Genomic DNA, 17,295 nt, shown 5'->3' on the forward strand with positions numbered 1-17,295 from the left:
AATGGAATGTGACCAAAACTGAGGGTTGAAGAAGGAAATGGGTGCAATGAGGCTGGAGTGGTTATTCCGGGTTAGCTCTCCCAGAGCTTTTCAGCTGGCGGAAAACATTTGGACTTTATCCTGTAAGGCAGAGAATTGCCACAGTTCCAGAGTCAGGCACTTCTTTCACTTTAGAAAGGTTTATTCCTGAATTTTTGTGTGCTTAAGAACCCACTAGAAGGCTGGCATTGTGGCTCAGCGGATTAAACTGCACCTGCATCTCTGGTATTCCATAAGAGTGTGGGTTTCAAGTCCTGGCTACTCCTTTTTTTTTTTTGAGATTGTGAAAAGTGATCTTTTTTATTCCTATAATTTTTTAATGTTTATGCTAAATGTTTTATATCTTTTTAAGAAAAAGATTTATTTATTTATTTGAAAGGCACAGTTACAGAGCAAAAGAAAGGGAGAGATATCTTGTATCTGCTGATTCACTCCCCCTAATGGCTGCAATAGCCAGAGCTAGTCTGACCTGAGGCTGCTCCACTTCTGATCCAGTTCCTGACTAATGCTCTTGATGGGCAAAGTGCTTGGGTCACTGCCAGTCCTGTCAGAGATCCAGATGGAACTGCTAGTGCCACACGGCCCAGCCCAAGGTGTTGTGGTCATTTGGGCAGTGAACCAGGGTTGGAATATCTCTCTTTCTCTGTAACTGCCTTTCATGTAAATACATATTTTTTTTTAAATATCACTAAAGATGCTTTAAAAAATTTTACTTATTTTTATTGGAAAGGCAGATTTATAGAGATGAAGAGGCAGAGGGAAAGATCTTCCATTCGCTGGCTCACTCCCCAAACGGCCACGACATCCAGAGCAGAGCCGATTCAAAGCTAGAATCTAGGAGCTTCTTCCAAGTCTTCTATGTGGGTGCAGGGATGCAAGGATTTGGGCCATCCTCTACTGTTTTTCTAGGCCACAAGCAGGGAGCTGGATAGGAAGTAGAGCAGTGGGATACAAGCTGCTGTGTGCGGAGTTGGGAGGATTAGCTGTTTGAGCCAACCTGCAGGCCCTAGTTGACTGCTAAAAGGCAGATTCCCAAGGGACACTGCCAAGGGGCCTAAAAGTGCATTTAAATCGGCATCCTTCATGATTTTGATTCGCTTTTCAGGCACCAATGCCGGGACTTTAAAATATTGAATCTAGTATGAAAGGTATTGTAGTATCCCTGGAGAGAATTGATCTCAATCTACTTACATTGAACTGTAGTAAGTCTATGGTCTTCAGCCTCTTTATCTCCAATGAGGAAACCCAAAAACCCTCCACTCAGAACCAGAAGCTACATGAAGAGATTTTGTAGGTACTTAGGAAGTGGCCTAATGGGGACAGCAGCCAACTGCAGCACCAGCATCCAGTATGGGTGTCCTGGTTCAAGTCCTGGTTCCTTCCCTTTCTGTCCAGCTCCTTAAAGTGCTTGAAAAAGCAGCAGCAGAGGATAGCCCAGCTGAAGCGCCTGAGTCTGCGCATCCACATAAGAAACGCAGAAGTTCCTGGCTTTGGACTGGCCCAGTTCCAGGGCCCATACATGTACTGGTTAGTGACCAGCTGTTCCACTTCCATTCCAGCTCCCTGCTTATGACCTGGGAAAGCAATGGAGGCTGGCCCAAGTCCTTGAGATGCCGTACCCATGTGGAAGGCTCAGAGGAAGCGCCTGGCTCCCAGCTGCAGATTGGCTCAGCTGTGGTCGTTGTAGCCATTTGTGGTGGGGGAGGGTGAACTAGCAGACTCCTTCTGCTATTTAAATAAAGTGCATTTTTAAAAATTAGAATAGATAAGAGATTGATTGGGTAGTGAAGGAATTAAGGAGTAAATATCCTGGGCTTTCCAGCTGTGGTGACTGTCACTGAGCAGTTTAGGGAAGGTCCATGGAAGAGATTTTCTGTTTCATGTGCTCCAAGGACATTTAAACAAGATGTTCAGGCATTGTTTGACTGTTTAAGTGGGAAATTAGCAAGATTGGATGACGATATTTGAGAGGCATTAACAAATAGATGTTCATAGAAGGGAATACGGTGATCATGAGTCTAGAACAAATCCCTCAAACAACCGTGAAGGGGAGGGTGTCAGAGAAAGCCTACCCTCACCCCCCAAAAAAAGTCACAGGGAGTTCAAACCGGGGACCACTCTAGATCCAACAAGGCCACGGCAGCGACCTGGGCAGCAGCAGTCTTGGCGGAGTGGGGACAGCAGCGCCAGACTGCAGTGGATACAGGATGAGTGGGAGGTGAGGGGGTAGGGACAGCTGGTGCGGGACACTTTTTCAAGCTGTTTGGCCGAGAATGGAGAGATAATTGTGGTAACATAATAGAATTGAGAGTCTGGCTTTAATACGCTAACGAAAAGTGTAAGTAAATGCAGGGAGAAGGAAGAAAACAAAGCTAAGCGAGGGACAAGGTGGCCTACACTGTAGGAGCCGAGAGCCTTCCTCCAACAGGAGGTGGAACTTTCCTGGAGGAAGGAAAGGCTGGCTGCTTTGGAAGCTTGTCGTGTAGTTCCCGCTGGTGGATAGCTTCTTCGAAGTTGCCAAGGCAAATGGTGAGTAAAGAGTTGTTGAATGAAGAAACGAATATTTTCCTCAGGTACTCAAAGTCTTGGGTCAGCACAGGGCAGACGTCGTCCTTGTACTCCGGGCACGAGCCCAGTGGGAAGCAGATGGAGGCTGAAGCCTTAACATGTAAAAGAATGGGATTGCCTGAGAGAAAACAACCACAAGGAAAGCTGAAGTAGGGCCACTGAACAAGAGGGTTTTTTTTTTCCCCTCTCCTGTTGGGGGGTTTGATCTAGGCTTCGCCTTTCCATGTCCAGTTAGTCTGCCTACCCTGGTCTAAGGCTCACGTCTAAGGGCCTCGAGTCTCCTCGTCCTCACCGAGGAGCAGCTGGAAGCCATTTTGATTATGCTCCACCACAGAAGGAGGACAATACAGCCCCGCCCAGAGCCAGGCGCGCCCCCGCGGCGGGCCGGGTGCGCGTGTCCGCGCGTCTTCCCGCCGGCCAGGCGGGCGCCGGGCCCAGGCGGCGGCGGCGCGGGGCGGGGGGCGGGGGTGGTTATGTAAGCGTTGCGCGCTCCCGCGACGCGGCAGCCAATCGGGGGGCCGGGCCGCTCGTGCTCGCGCACGCAGGGTGGGGGGAGGGAGCGCACGACGTGCGCGCGCCCTCGCCTTCGTCCACCGCTGCCGCCTCCTTCTTCTGCCGCTCCTGGTGCTGCTTGTGTGCGCGTTCGGTGCGGACCTGGTACCTCTTTTGTGAAGCGGCAACTGAGGAGACTCCGGCGCTCGCCATGGCCGACGAAAAGCCTAAGGTGAGCCCCGCGCCGGCCTCGCGGCCTCGCGGCCAGGGTGACGGCGCCGGCCAGGGTCCGGCCCGAGCCCGCCGCGGGCTCCCAGCGCCCTCCCGGGCCCCCCACGGGGCCGGCCGCGGCTCAGGCCCGGGCGCTCCGCGCCATTTTCCTCCCTCCCTCCCGTCCTCCCTCCCGCGCCGGAGGAGGCCCCGCCGCCCTCCCCCGCCCCCGCGGCCTCCGAGTGCGCGCCGGCGCGAGTTGGGCGGGCGGATCGCGGGCGCCCGCAGCCCACCGGCCCGGAGCGGGGCTGCCCGGCGCGGCGGCGGGCTGGGCGCGCGTGAGGAGGGGCGTTGGGGCTCGCGGGTCGCAGCTGCTGCCGACCCCGCGCCGGGCCTCGGCGGCGTGGAGGAGCCCTTGCAGCCCGGCGTGGCCCTCTCCGCGGGGTGGGGATCGGATGGGGGGCGGCCGGGGGCCCGGGGCGCCGGAGCGATGGCTCTGGGCGAATCAATGGGCCGCGGGCGGGCCGGGAGCCGGATGGCCGCGAGCCGGGGCGCCGGGGCCGGGAGGGTGGTTCCCGAGGCGGCTGGGCCCCTCGATGGCTTCAGGGGCCCGGGAGGGGGAGGGGCAGCGCTTTCCTTGGGTGCCAACGAACCCCTGCAACCCGCGGACGCCTTGGGCTTTCGGGAAGTTGGAGGAGGCGCAGGTTTCGGGCCGAGACTTTGGCGGGGCTCAACTTTTGGACGGCGGTGCCGTGGGGGAGCCGGGGCGCTCATCCCTTCCCTGCAGGGGCTCCCGGGCTGTGACACCCTCGTCTCCTGGCCCCTGCCTGCACTTTCTCGGGAGATTTCGGGGCTCCGGAATAACCTCCACGCGAGAGTCTGGCCAAGTGAGGTTGAGCCGAAATGTACGAGGAAGGCTTGGTAGGCAGCCGTGTGTGGCCGCTGACAACAAACGCGCCGCGGAGGGAATCGGCCCTGGGGTGGAAATCCCTCCTAGGAGCTCGCCCGGGATCGGCCTTCCGGATGAGGCTTTACCTTTTTTTTTTTTTTTCTTTTTTGCTCCCTTCTTTAGTGTCTATTGAATTTCAGTTGTTACCTTTGTAACAACAGTAATGGGTTTTGAGTTCCGAGCTCTAGATTTTTTCTTTGCACTTAGCAATCGCCTGTAAAAAGGCTTTTTAAACTTTTTGAGGGAGTCATATAAACTAGAACCTTGCACACTACCCTGCTGTATCCCCTCCACTTGTGTGACAGCCATGCCCTGCGCTGCTGCAGGACCCGGCCTCGCAGTGGCTGCAAGCGCGGGGCGCTTTATTCAGGACGCAAACCTGTTGCTGACAGAAGCACCTGGGCTGCTGCTCTGCACGGCGTCTCCTGCATTTCCCAAATCACACTTTTATTTTTCTTTCTACAGGAAGGAGTCAAGACCGAGAACAATGATCATATTAATTTGAAAGTGGCGGGGCAGGATGGTTCTGTCGTGCAATTTAAAATTAAAAGGCATACACCACTTAGTAAACTAATGAAAGCCTATTGTGAACGACAGGTGAGGAATTACGCGTGCACTTTCACGGGCTACAACTACTTTACTGAAAGCACTAGGCTAGAGTGCTGTAACAGTGACTGTTTTACATAGGATGAAGATACACTTTCACCTTTGAAAACTGTATCAGTTTATCATACTTGGCATGTTGATTCCTCATGGAAACTCTTAGAATAATATTAAGTGGAATGCTAATCTTTTGGCCGGAAGTGCATCTAAATTCAGTGATAGAGCTACTTTGTTTCCAAGGGGTTGCAGATTTACCTTTATAAAGGAACTTGACAACATTTCTTCTTGGGCTTTTCCGTTGGAATGTTCAGTTCATTTTGAGTGTTCTAACCAGTTTGGAAGGACGTTGAAAGTTTCCAAATGTGTAGAATATTTGCCTTTTTTTACACTAATATTAGAGGCTAGAGAAACACTGTTGAAGGGACATCTGCATTTTACTCTGCAAAACACTCTCGAGGCGTGGAGCAGAGGAACCGGGCCACTCCGCCGCCTGAGCTGACCAGACGCCCCAGGTGGATGCATGTTCCCACAAAGCAGCTTCCTTTTGGAATGTTGAGAGTCTTGGTGAAAGATAATCTTTGCAAATACAGCAGAAGCTCTGGCAACGGGATGTGTTGCTCTGATAGTAACCTACCAGTAGAAGTGTTCTATCAAATGTGTATAATCCATACAAGTTGGTAAAGTAGTGGTTTTTTTAGGCTAGCAGATCATGGGGAGGCCATGTAAAATAAGAGCTGAATTCTTTCTGATTGGGAGGGTGTGTGCGCTGCTGGCCTTTCTCCTTGACACCGAGGGTGTCTGAAGCAGTGATGCCATGAGCTGTCAGACGCGCTTCCAGCATTTTGTATCTTATTCATGGTGTGATAGAATACCATGCTGATAGCTCTTCACCTACATACACAAACTGTTACAGTTCCTAATGAATGTAAGACCTTTAGTATACCTTTATCTGTAGAACTTTGGTTAAATTTCCCTCAGGATTAGCAAGTACAAACTTACTCGTTACACTGAACAGTTTATGCTCTGATACCTTTGCTATTTGAACCTTGAAGAACCCTGTAGGTTACAGGGGTTTGAAAAGGCAATTATTCTGTAGAATATTATGTAGAGAGTGTTAGAGACTCATGCTTTTGTTTGGTTTTGAACCAAGTTTCCTGTATATCAGAACTTCTTTTGTAATCACTGCAAATTTCGGCTTTCAGCATTGACTTTTTTTTTTTAAGATTTATTTATTTTTATTGCAAAGGCGGATATACAGAGGAGAGAGGAAGCTCTTCCCTCCGATGATGGTTCACTCCCCAAGTGACTGCAAAGGCTGGAGCTGAGCCAATCTGAAGTCAGGAGCCAGGAGCTCTTCCGGGTCTCCCAAGCAAGTGCAGGGTCCCAAGGCTTTGGGCCATCCTCCACTGCTTTCCCAGGCCACAAGCAGGGGGGAGCTGGATGGGAAGCAGGGCCGCCAGGATTAGAACCTGCACCTATATGGGATCCTGGCGTGTGCAAGGCTAGGACTATAACCACTATGCTATTGCACCAGGCCCAAGCATCAGCTTTTTTAATGGTTGCTAGGAAAATATTTTGATGTATAACCCTGAACCCTCCACTGCATTCGAATATTAGTAGTTCATTATTTGTCTTGGCTTTATGCTGAAGAATTCTGTATTGGGGCCCCTAAAAAACTATTTATTTGATATTTACAAAGTGCCTACCATGTGCTGGGTATAACATGAGGAGCCAAAAAACCCCAAAAAGAAAATGAAGTATCATCTACTCCCAGTAGTCTGTAGGTGATTGTCTTTAAGATGAAGTTAGCTAGTTGATCAAGAAGTATTGGGTTTTCTTGCTCTGATTAACTGAATTTAGTCTACTACTCAGTGTAAATAAAGTGTCACTTAATTTTGTTAGTTATTAAAGTTTTTGATAAGCACTCTTTAATTTGCACTAGAAGTACTACTAGTGTACAGAAAGTAGAATTAAATTCTGCTTATCTCGGAATAGGAATCGGACTTGAAGGTCTTAGCTAGGAAATGCTCAGAAAGGTGCTGGTTCCGTTTTCCTCTTCAGTTGGGAATAAGCTCCCGGTTATGTATGACTAAGGGAGAGAGTGGAAATGTCACAAGTGGGCTGATTGCTTGATTCTCGAGTTTAGCTATGGGCTGTGAACAAAGATACACAGTCTAATTTACGTAGCTATGCAATGAGAATTTCTGAGCAAGGATTTTCTATGAGGATTAATTGAGTGTTCATGTTTCTTGAATGAGTGCAGAGGAGACCTAGTGGATGTGGAATAAACATCCTAAAGCAAACATGTTAAGGCAGACTGCATTTACCCCTGGAAACCTGCTCATCAGCTCTTGCTCCCGAAGCGGACTGCTTGGAGCAGAGGTTAGAGTTGCGTGGTGCCCCTGCATCCCTGAGTACCTGGGTTTGAATCCTGCTCTGGTTCCAGCTCAGCACACACTGTGGGGCAGTAGCACTTAGCTCTTTGGTTTCCGTTGCGTGAGACTGGGATTGAGTTCTGACCTCCTGACATTTGGGGAATGAACCAGCAGATAGATATGTTTCTGTGTCTGCCTTTCAAATAAAATTGAAGTAAATGAACATTTGAAAAGAAAAAATTTTTAGAAAGTTTGGAAATGGTTTCTTTCTATACCCAGCTGTTGCAACAAAAAACTTGAAGTTGTCCTTTGCTGTCATAACTCATAAAATTCATTAGCACCTTCCATTTGAACACTGTGGTGACCACAAGACGCATGTTGCTATCGGTAACTTGAAAGGTGGCTAGTGCAGATTGACGTGTTGTATAAAATACAAAATACGTTCCAGATTTTGAAAACTTGAGATAAGAAAGGTATGTTATTAATTTTAGGATTATTGTATGTTAAAAATTTCAATATGTTGGATTAAAGATTTTCTTTTTAAGATTTGCTTTTATTGAAAGATTTACAGAGTGACAGAAGAATCTTCTGTTTGCTGGTTCAGTCTCCAAGTGGCCACAATAGCTGGAGCTGGGCTGATCTGAAGCCAGGAGCTTCTACCGGGTCTCCCACATTGGTGCAGGATCCCAAGGCTTTGGGCCACCTTCAACTGCTTTCCCAGGCCACAAGCAGGGAGCTGGAAGGAAAGTGGAATAGCAGGGATACAAACTGGCGCACATATGGGATCCCAATGGATGCAAGGGAAGGACTTTTAGCCACTAGGCTACCAAGCCTGGCTCAAACTTCTGCTTTTTAAAAAGGTTTATTTGAAAGGTACAGTTGCAGATAAGTCTTCCATCTTCAGGTTCACTCCCCCAAATATTGTGTAACAGCTGGGGCAGGGCTGAAGTCTGTGGCAAGGAGCTTGAGTTGGCCACATTGGCTGTGGGGTCCCAAGCACTATATCTGTCTTCTGCTGGTTCCCAAGGCGTGCTGTTAGCTGGATCAGGAGCAGAGCTGCCAGGACTTGCACTGGCTGACACTTGACATGGCAGCTTAATCTATAGCACCTGCTGTGAAATTCTGCTTTTTTTTTTTTCCACCCCATGTTTTACCACAGTTTTACCAGTGTCTGCTGGTTAATTTCTCAAATGCCTGGAACAGTTAGGGCAGATGTCCCATGTGAATGGCAAAGACCCACGTCCCCAGGTGTTAGCTCCGGTTTCCCAGGGTGCGTGCTGCTCTATTGCCTGTGTGGCTTATGTTTTTTATTGGGAGATGCTCAGCTAGGCAGTCACTTGTATTATGACTGCACAGTTACTGCCTCAGCCTTCCCTGACCCACATACCTCGATTGGAGGTATCTGTTCCCGTCAGTCACCTTTTTTGTTAGTTCTTTGCACTGATTACTGCCCTTTTTGTCAGCTTTGACCAAGACTTAATCTCCAAGGAAAGGAACTTGTCGTTTTGGCCTAAAGCAGCATCTGATACACACAGCATGTTCAGTAGTGCTTGTGAAATGAAGGACGTACTGTCAGGTTGTGAACAGCTTTTGTGTCACACAGTGGAGTTTGCCCACTGTGCCTGCCGCATAACCTTTAGTTAGCTGAGCTGTTGATACTGTGTGATCTTGATGATTATAACATGCAATGTCAGGTGGCTTCAGAGAACTGAGTAACATAGTATGATAATATAATTCATTTTTATGAAAACAGGAATGCCTTGCAGTTCCTAACACAGATAACTTCTGGGATACAGCTAGTTGAGGGACAGGCTTTTTAAAAATTTTATTGCAAAATCAGGTATACAGAGAGTAGGAGAGGGAGAGGAGGATCTTGTCTGATGATTCACTTCCCAAGTAGCTGCAACAGCCAGAGCTGTGCTGTTCTGAAGCTAGGAGCCCAGAGCCTCTTCTAGGTCTCCCAAGTGGGTGTAGGGTCTTAAGTCTTTGGGCCATCTTCTCCAGCCCTCCCAGGCCACAAACAGGGAGCTGGATGGGAATTGGGGTGGCCAGGACATGAAATGGCACCTGTATGGGATCTCGCAGCATGCAAGGTGAGGACTTGAGCCACTAGGTTACATTCGGGCCCTTAAGAAGTTTTCTTTGGACTTGATATCTTACAAGTTAGTGATTGTTGATTTGAAGAAGCTTTTATTGGTAAAGAAAAGAATAAAAAGCAGTTGAATTATCCAGTTAAATGGAGTTAGAGGAGTTTGATCACAGTGCATGACTTATTTGAAATATATTGTTTTGGAGCTTAGGATATTCTCAACATAGCTTTTCTCATTCTTTGCACATTTTATGCTCCAAAATACAGGTGGCAATAAAGAAAGGCACTGACTATTCCTGTGTAATTCTGCTCTTGCCTTTTTCCTGCCTTTGCACGGCTGTCACTGACTTTACTGGGGATGGAGTGAAAGGACCCAGCACAGGAAGGTTGACGCGAGGAGACTCCATGTTGTGTTTGTACATATATAATACTTAGCAAAATGAACAAAGTACAAATTTGAAAGTTACAATGAATTAAAAGTTACAGGTGTGTCAATCTGTCATGTTAAGAACTGCCTGTAATCCTTAGGCAAGACAAGGCATAGCCAAAGTGATGCATGTCCTTAGGGAGAGTAGGGGTTTGTTTGTTTAAAGATTTATTTATTTTTATTGGAAAGTCAGATATACAGAGAGGAGGAGAGACAGAGAGAAGATCCATTCAGTGGTTCACTCCCCAGGTGACTGCCATGGCCAGTGCTGCCCCAGTCAGAAGCCAGGAGCCAGGAGTTTCTTCTGGTCTCCCCCGTGTGTGCAGGGTCCCAAAGCTTTGGGCCGTCCTCCACTGCTTTTCTGGGCTACAAGCAGGGAGCTGGATGGCAAGTAGAGCTGCCAAGACCAGAACCACGGTCCACGTGGGATCCCAGCACGTTCAGGGCTCGGACTTCAGCTGCTAGGCCACGGCGGTGTGTCCTTAACGTTTTTTTTTTTTTAACTATCAGCTGATATTTGAGGGAGTTGATTTCTCCCTTAATACTCCCCTTTAAACATGAAGGAAACAATGTGGAAAGAATAGTCTTACCCAATAGCCCTTGAACCTTTTACCCTAATTAACTATGTAAAGATTATCAAAACTATAATAAAAAAAACAACCAAAACAAAAAATAGAGTGAGCTGATTCTTTAATACCTCTTTGGTATAATGTATTGATATTTTTAATTGTTGGTTTTGTTTCAAAAAAAAAATAAGGGAGTTGATTTAACGATAGTTAAAATTGAACATGATGCAGGGATGAGTTTTTTTAGACAGTTTGTGGGAAGCCATTAAGTGAATTCACAGCATTGCTTCAAAGATATTTCATTTAGTTGTTGCCAGCACTTTTGCTTTTTTATTTATTTCTTTTCCTCCTTGCCTTTTTGTTGGGTAAATCCTGTTTTGTAGAAAGAGCCTGCAGATGCACGAGGATTTTGAGCCTGAGCCAACGTTTTAAAATTCCTTTTTTGTAATAAAGCTTCCTCCTCAATACTTGGTAGCTTTTGGATCAATTTGGTAAAGTGTTGTTAGATGCATGTTGCTTTTCGTTCATTTTATTTACAAGTTAACTCAGTGCTAGGAAGCAAATGCAGGTGCTGCTTCTAAACTGTTCTAGGAATTTCTTGGTTGTCAGATGTGGTCGTGGGGTGTCAAAGATAGTTGCTGCCCATCTTGCTCTGCAGTTATCCTGACAGCTCTAGTGTAAGAGCTTATTCAGCGTCTGGTACCGTGTGTGTATGGCTGTGGTGTCAGCTCAGGACGAGGGAGTGTGGGTGGGGGCGGAGGTGGGTTGGCACAGTGGGCAGACCTGTGGGCAGGAAGGGAAACTACTCACCAAGTAGTCCGTTTTCTGGTGGACTTGCTGTTATTGCGATGGTGGGTTTTCTCCCATTAGAAGGATTAACAGAAATTTGTGTCATTAGGATTGCTTTCAGTGTCATTTAAATGTAGTATTTGTCTCCAGACCCATTCCAGTTTGGGGTAAAATGTAACATTATTTGTTTAACAGACATACGTTGTATCTTTTTACTATGTAGAAATATTAGCATTGGTGAATGTTAATTATTCAGGGGGTAAATAATGTTTTGTAGCTTTCTTTTAATGTTTCTTTCCGTGTTGTTCACTGCTTATAAACTCTTTTGTTCAGGGTTTGTCAATGAGGCAGATCAGATTCCGATTTGATGGACAGCCAATCAACGAATCAGATACACCTGCACAGGTAAAAAATATATTTGTGCTAATATGAAAAAAACATTATTTTTCAACAGCTTCACAAATATCTGACCTTCTAGATATTGTATAGTTTTGTTTGATTTTTTTAAAAAGACTTATTTTATTGGAAAGGCGGATTTACAGAGAGGAGTGAGAGAAAGAAAGAGGAAGATCTTCCATCCACTTGTTCACTCCCCAAGTGGCTGCAATGGCCAAATTTTAGCCAAACTGTTTAAGCAAGGAGTCAGGAGCTTCTTCCGTGTCCCAGGTTCTGGGCAGTCTTCAACTGCTTTCCCAGGCAACAAGCAAGGAGATGGATGGAAAGTGGGGCTGCCAGGACACTCAGTGGTGTCTGTGTGGGATCCCGGTGCTTGCAAGGCGAGAATTTAGCCACTAAACGATCATGCTGGGCCCTGGGGTATAGATCTTGCACGGTTCGACGCTACATGGAGTGTGACCAGAGGAGAGCAAAGGACACAGTAGCAGAGGATTAAGGAAATGCCAATGATATTTTTTTCCTATCGGTTTGATTTGGAGAAAATAATTAAACTTTTCCAGAGAAGAGTAGAACTCTGCATTTGTTGGTGCTGCCCAGGTTTTTCCCCTGGTAGTGTGTGTTGCTCCTGACCATCTCTGCTCTTCACGTTGAAGTGAATTCTTTAGCTGTACTCGAGCTCCAGGAAGCGGCTCTGCCTGCCAAGTTTCCTGGCAGTGGAGTTGGCGGGGAGAGCTCTTGACAGTGTGTGCTTTCCAGTCCCTAACTCCAGGTGCTGATGCTCTGAGCCCGAGTCTCTCCAGGTGTCTGCTTTATGTTAGAGATCGGCCGGGCTGTCTCTGTGCATAGACTTTCAGTACCTTTTTACCTTCTTAAATTTCTGCTGAAGACTTCCAGTCTTGTCAGAAGGGGTTTTTTATGATTTGTGTTACTTGAAAAAGAAGGGGAGACAGATCTTACATCTGCTGGTTCGTTCACTGGGGCAGGCCAAAGCCAGGAGGTGGGAAGTTTTATCCTGGGCTCCCAGGTGGGTTGCAGGACCCAGGCATTTGGGCCATCTGCTGCCGATTTCAGGCTATTAACAGGGACTGGGTCAGAAGCCAAGCAGCTGTGACTTGGAACAGGTGCCTGTACGGAATTGCCAGCATGGCAAGCAGATTGGAAAGGCAGACTACCAAGATACAACAGAGAGTTATGGATGGTAGATATCGCTAATTCACTCCACAGATGCCTTCAGCAGCTGAGTGTATTCCGGGCCAAAGCCAAAAGCGCTTGGGCCATTCTCTGCTTCTTTCTCAGGCCATTAGCAGGGAGCTGGATCAGAAGTGGAGCAGCTGGGACTTGAACTGGTGCCTATACGGGATGCCTGTGCAGTATGTTGAAGCTGGTTAACCTGCTAGTTCCATTGCACTGGCCCCAATTAAGACATTTATTTTATGTAATAGTAATATTTTATATTAAGACTTATATATTTATTTACTTGAGAAGGCAAAACCTCCTATCGGTTAGTTAGCGTCTGCACAACCTCATGCCTGCAGCGCTCAGGACTAGGCCCAGTCAGGTCTGGAGCTGGAACTCCAGGCTTCCCACCTGGGCGCAGAACCAAACATTGGGTCATCAGTTGTCCTCTCCAGAGGCAAGTTGGAATCAAGAGCTGTAACTGGGACCTGGGGAACCCTAAGTGGCTGCTTAGCCTCTAGGCCAGACATCTGCCTCCACTGCCTGGTTTGTATCAAGTGGTAAAACCTAAGTGTAACAATGTAGGTGCTAGTTGTGGTGCAAAGGATGAAGCCAATGTTTGTGAGCTGCTGCACCTTGTACTTGGGGAATGAAGCCCTGTTAGGAAGATCTTTCTGACTCTCCTTCTGTCCCCTTAACTGTGCCTTTCCAATAAAGGGGTAAATCTGTTAGACGTTTTGAGGGCCCAGCGTGGTAGCCTGCTGGCTAAAGTCCTTGCATTGTTCCTGCCAGGATCCCAAATGGACACCTGTGCTAGCTAACCCTGGTAGCCCTGCTTCTCGTCTAGCTCCCCCACCAAAAGTTTTGAAAAAAAGGTTTTTTGGCAAGTCTGTTAGATGCAATTATCGGGTGTGGCCACAAGGAGGAGCCAGATTCTCTTAATCAGTACAGAAAGGGATCTTTTTCACCCCTTTTTTCATAAAAGATTTAATTTTATTGGAAAGGTAGATATACAGAGAGGAGGAGAGACAGAAAGATCTGTCTGCTGATTCACTCTCCAAGTGGCAGCAATGGCCTGAGCTGAGCTGATCTCAAACCAGGAGCCAGCAGACTCTTCTGGGTCTCCCTCACAGGTGCAGGGTCTCAAGGCTTTGGGCCATCCTCGACTACTCTCCCAGGCCACAAGCAGGGAGCTGGATGGGAAGCAGGGTTGCCAGTTCCCACATGGCATCTCAGTTTGTTCTAGGCAAGCACGTTAACTGCTGGGCTACTGTGCTGGGCCCAAGGATTTCCTTTGTTTGAAGGCATTGAAGTTTAGAAAAGTAGCATTTCGGCAGTTAAAATATAGACCAGCAGATTTATTTTGATTAGTCAAATACCGAAGGGCAGGCGTCAGACTGATCCCATCAGCCGTGTGAACCGGGCACCCGTGTTCATCCCATCCCTGGCTCTTCCTTCCACTTCCTATTGATGCAGCCTCTGGGCGGCATGGTGAGGGCTCGGCACCTGCGCTCCTGCCGTCAGACTGGCTGTTGGAGGCATTCCAAATGGGAGTTCTGACTCGTCACCCTTTCAACACAGTAAAGGGGCTGGTCGGTTAAGCCACTGCCTGTGGCTGCCATATCCCATGTGAGCACTGCTTTGAGACCTGGCTACCCCATTTCTGCCTCGGCTCCTTGTTAATGTGCCTGGGGAAGTACAGCGTGATGGCCCAAGTGTTTGGGCTCTGGCTTTGGCCTGGTCCAGCCATGGCTGTTGTGGTCATTTGGAGGGTGAACCAGTGGATGCATGGTCCCCGTCTCCCTCCTGTGCTGTAACTGCATTTCAATAAATAATTTTTATCTGAAAAAGCAGAGAGGAGACACAGAAAGATCTTTGTCCGCTGGTTCACTCCCCAAGTAGCTGCAGTGGCCGGAGCCAAGCTGATATGAAACCGGGAGCCAGGAAATTATCACCATTCTCCCACATGGCTGTAGTGTCCCAAGGCTCTGGGCCATCCTCTGCTGCTTTCCCAGGCCACAAGCAGGGAGCTGGATGGGAAGTGGAACACCCAGGATACGAATCAGTGCCCATGTGGTATCCGGGTGCATGAAAGGCAAGAAGTATTTTAGTCTTTAGGCTACTGCTCCAAGCCCTTGAACAGCAGTTTTAAAAATACATTTTTTTCTAGATTTATTTTATTTATTTATTTTTTCATATGTTTTTTATTTTGACAATCCTACCTAGTTGATTAGGGCACAAATGGCCAAGGGTTACAGGAAAGTGGGTAAGACCATTGTTTCAACACTAATATCTTTTTTATCTTTTTAATTTGTGTATTTGGGGTCAAGGGGAGACACAAGGGAGAAGCCCCACCCATCCTCCCTCCACCCCTCCCAGATCCCTGACGTGGGGGCATGCTCTGAGGGTCCTGCTCAAGCAGTTTTGATAGTTCAGCAGTTCTGAATTGCTGCCAATCATGATGAAACCTATTCAGAATCCACTGGCTAACGTAGTGTCTTCATGGTTGGGGTTCTGAGATCATCAGTTCAGTTGGAGGGATCCTCAAAAAAACTGTCTGTTGTTTAATATTATTTATATATTATTTGAAAGCGTTGCAGAGAATCATCTGTTGGTTCAGTCTTGTAGCACTCCCTGTAAATCTCCAGTGTGGGTGGGAGGATCCCCCGACCTGGGCCATCTTGCACTCCTGCAGTGCCCATTCGCTCAGAGCTCAACGCAAAGCACTAGCACGGCACTCATGGTGCAGGTGTGGGAGACGTGGACCCTCTTTGTAAGCAGTTCTGGACGTGCTCTTGCCGTCCAGCTTGTGGCCTGGGAGAGCAGAGGATGATGGGCAGGTCCTTGAGACCCTGCAGCTGCTGGGAGACCTGGAAGGTTCTCCTGGCTTCAGCTCCGGCCGTTGTAGCTGCTGGGGAAGTGAATCGGTGGATGGAGGATCATTCTGTTTCTCCCCCGTCTGTATATCTGCCTTTCCAATAATGCAAACAAAATCGTACCAAAAAGAAACTTCATTGCAAAAATGTAAAAGCTAATAAATGAATAAACTAACATTGCCTAGGAAGTTTAAGTGAGAATTTACTTGAACCAAATCTGATGCCCCCTGAGTTAATGAGACTTCTAAAACAATGGAAACTGGAACTGGCTAAAATTGGTGGTTCTCAGGGTATTTGAACTGAAAAATTATGAATTGTAATGTTATTAGCAGTCTTACTCTTGTTTATTTTCTCTTTTATGCTAGTTGGAAATGGAGGATGAAGATACAATTGATGTGTTCCAGCAGCAGACAGGAGGAGTCTACTAAGGGAACTGCTGCTTCCTCCACAGCTCTTCTCACAGACCAAGAATACATTCTCAATTAGAAACAGCAACTGGGTTCCATCACACCCTGACTACTACAGTATAGTTTCTCTATTCTTTCATTGTCCCCTTCCCCCGTTCCTTTATTGTACATAAAGTACCTGGTGTATGTGCACAAGCATATTGCATTTTTTCTTTCTCTCTCTTTTTTTTTTTTACTAAATGGCCAATGGTATGTTTGATTGACATCAGATGGAGATGGAGTGGGGAGATGTACTAGTCGGTGACTGCCCCGTTCTCCATTGTGGCATGCTCATTCAGCTCTTACCTTTATATTCCAGTAAGTTATTTTGCTCTCACTGTTTTAACAAAAACCCAACAACATAAAAATCCTTGCATACTTTGATTGGAGAATTTTAATGTTTTTCATTTATCATTGTAAAACCAAGGACAATTTTATAACTTTTTTGTACGTAGCTGTTACATGTAGGGCAATCTGTCTTTAAGTAGGGGTAAATTACTCTTAAAAAAAAAATGAATCCTAGATAGTTTTCCCTTCAAGTCAAGCGTCTTGTTGTTTAAATAAACTTCTTGTTTAAAATGAGCTGTTTTCTTTATTGTGAGGAAAATTAGAGAGATGACGCTTAGAAAAACTGTATGAATAGACATAAAAGAAATGACATTTCAAGGATTAAGAATTCCCCTGCATTTCTGATACAAATGATCGGTAGTGACATTATGTTTACATCCAAATATGCAAAGATAAGCAGTGGGTCAGAGTGCGCCAGGTCTCCTCCAAGTGTTTTTGTCATAATGCTTTTCCTTAGGCTCAGGGCTTTCCCCTCCCACCCCCTAAGGCCATGCAGGTGGTGCCTGCAATGGAGGGACCATTCTTACTTTACGCTCTCTGTGGTATCATCCAGTCACTCCCGCCAGGTTTATGTGTATGTTTTTAAATAATTAAAGTCAAGAGTTAGAGAGAAAAGAGGTCTAAAGCTGGTATTCCCACATGAGTGGGAGTGGCCCAGATCCTTGGGCTGGCTTGTCCCAGATCATTAGCAGGGAACAGGATGTGAAGCCAGGCAGCTGGGATTCAAACCAGTGCTCGTCCAGGACTTGGCAGGTGGCACCATGCACTGCAGCCCTGGTCCCCTGTTTGCTCTTCAGCTGTGAGGGTATTGGAGTATCAGCATACATGTATGCCTGTTATTGAAGTTTTGGTATCCAGGGTGCTGCCTTTGACATGGTAATGGCAAAACATGATGGCTTGGTGAGCACCCATAAGGAGGCCGAGATTCTTGGGGATGTGGTCGCGT

General features: G+C 47.0%; 1 protein-coding gene across 2 annotated transcripts; it reads left to right on the forward strand.

The window, feature by feature from the left end:
• The first annotated feature begins 3,107 nt into the window (after positions 1 to 3,107).
• Positions 3,108 to 16,583, forward strand: SUMO2 (small ubiquitin like modifier 2). Of its 2 annotated transcripts, XM_040989695.1 has the most exons (4): positions 3,141 to 3,331; positions 4,724 to 4,855; positions 11,441 to 11,512; positions 15,921 to 16,583. In XM_040989695.1, the coding sequence occupies exons 1-4, from the start codon at positions 3,311 to 3,313 to the stop codon at positions 15,981 to 15,983; spliced, it is 288 nt and encodes a 95-aa protein (XP_040845629.1). In that variant the 5' UTR covers positions 3,141 to 3,310; the 3' UTR covers positions 15,984 to 16,583. The 2 variants fall into 2 exon arrangements, with proteins under 2 accessions (XP_040845630.1, XP_040845629.1); XM_040989696.1 differs by lacking the exon at positions 11,441 to 11,512 and having other exon boundaries at positions 3,108 to 3,331.
• The last annotated feature ends 712 nt before the right edge of the window (positions 16,584 to 17,295 follow it).

Source organism: Ochotona curzoniae, unplaced genomic scaffold (genome assembly GCF_017591425.1).
Source record: "Ochotona curzoniae isolate NIBS_2020 unplaced genomic scaffold, NIBS_Ocur_1.0 contig_523, whole genome shotgun sequence".
In the NCBI taxonomy this organism is placed as follows: domain Eukaryota; kingdom Metazoa; phylum Chordata; class Mammalia; order Lagomorpha; family Ochotonidae; genus Ochotona; species Ochotona curzoniae.

What these genes read in the sequence shown, in the direction of transcription:
- SUMO2 (XM_040989695.1), top strand. Translation starts at nt 3,311, where the DNA reads ATGGCCGACGAAAAGCCTAAG. An exon ending in TGGCCGACGAAAAGCCTAAG is followed by an intron (nt 3,332 to 4,723) that starts GTGAGCCCCGCG and finishes TTCTTTCTACAG; the next exon opens with GAAGGAGTCAAGACCGAGAA. An exon ending in AAGCCTATTGTGAACGACAG is followed by an intron (nt 4,856 to 11,440) that starts GTGAGGAATTAC and finishes TCTTTTGTTCAG; the next exon opens with GGTTTGTCAATGAGGCAGAT.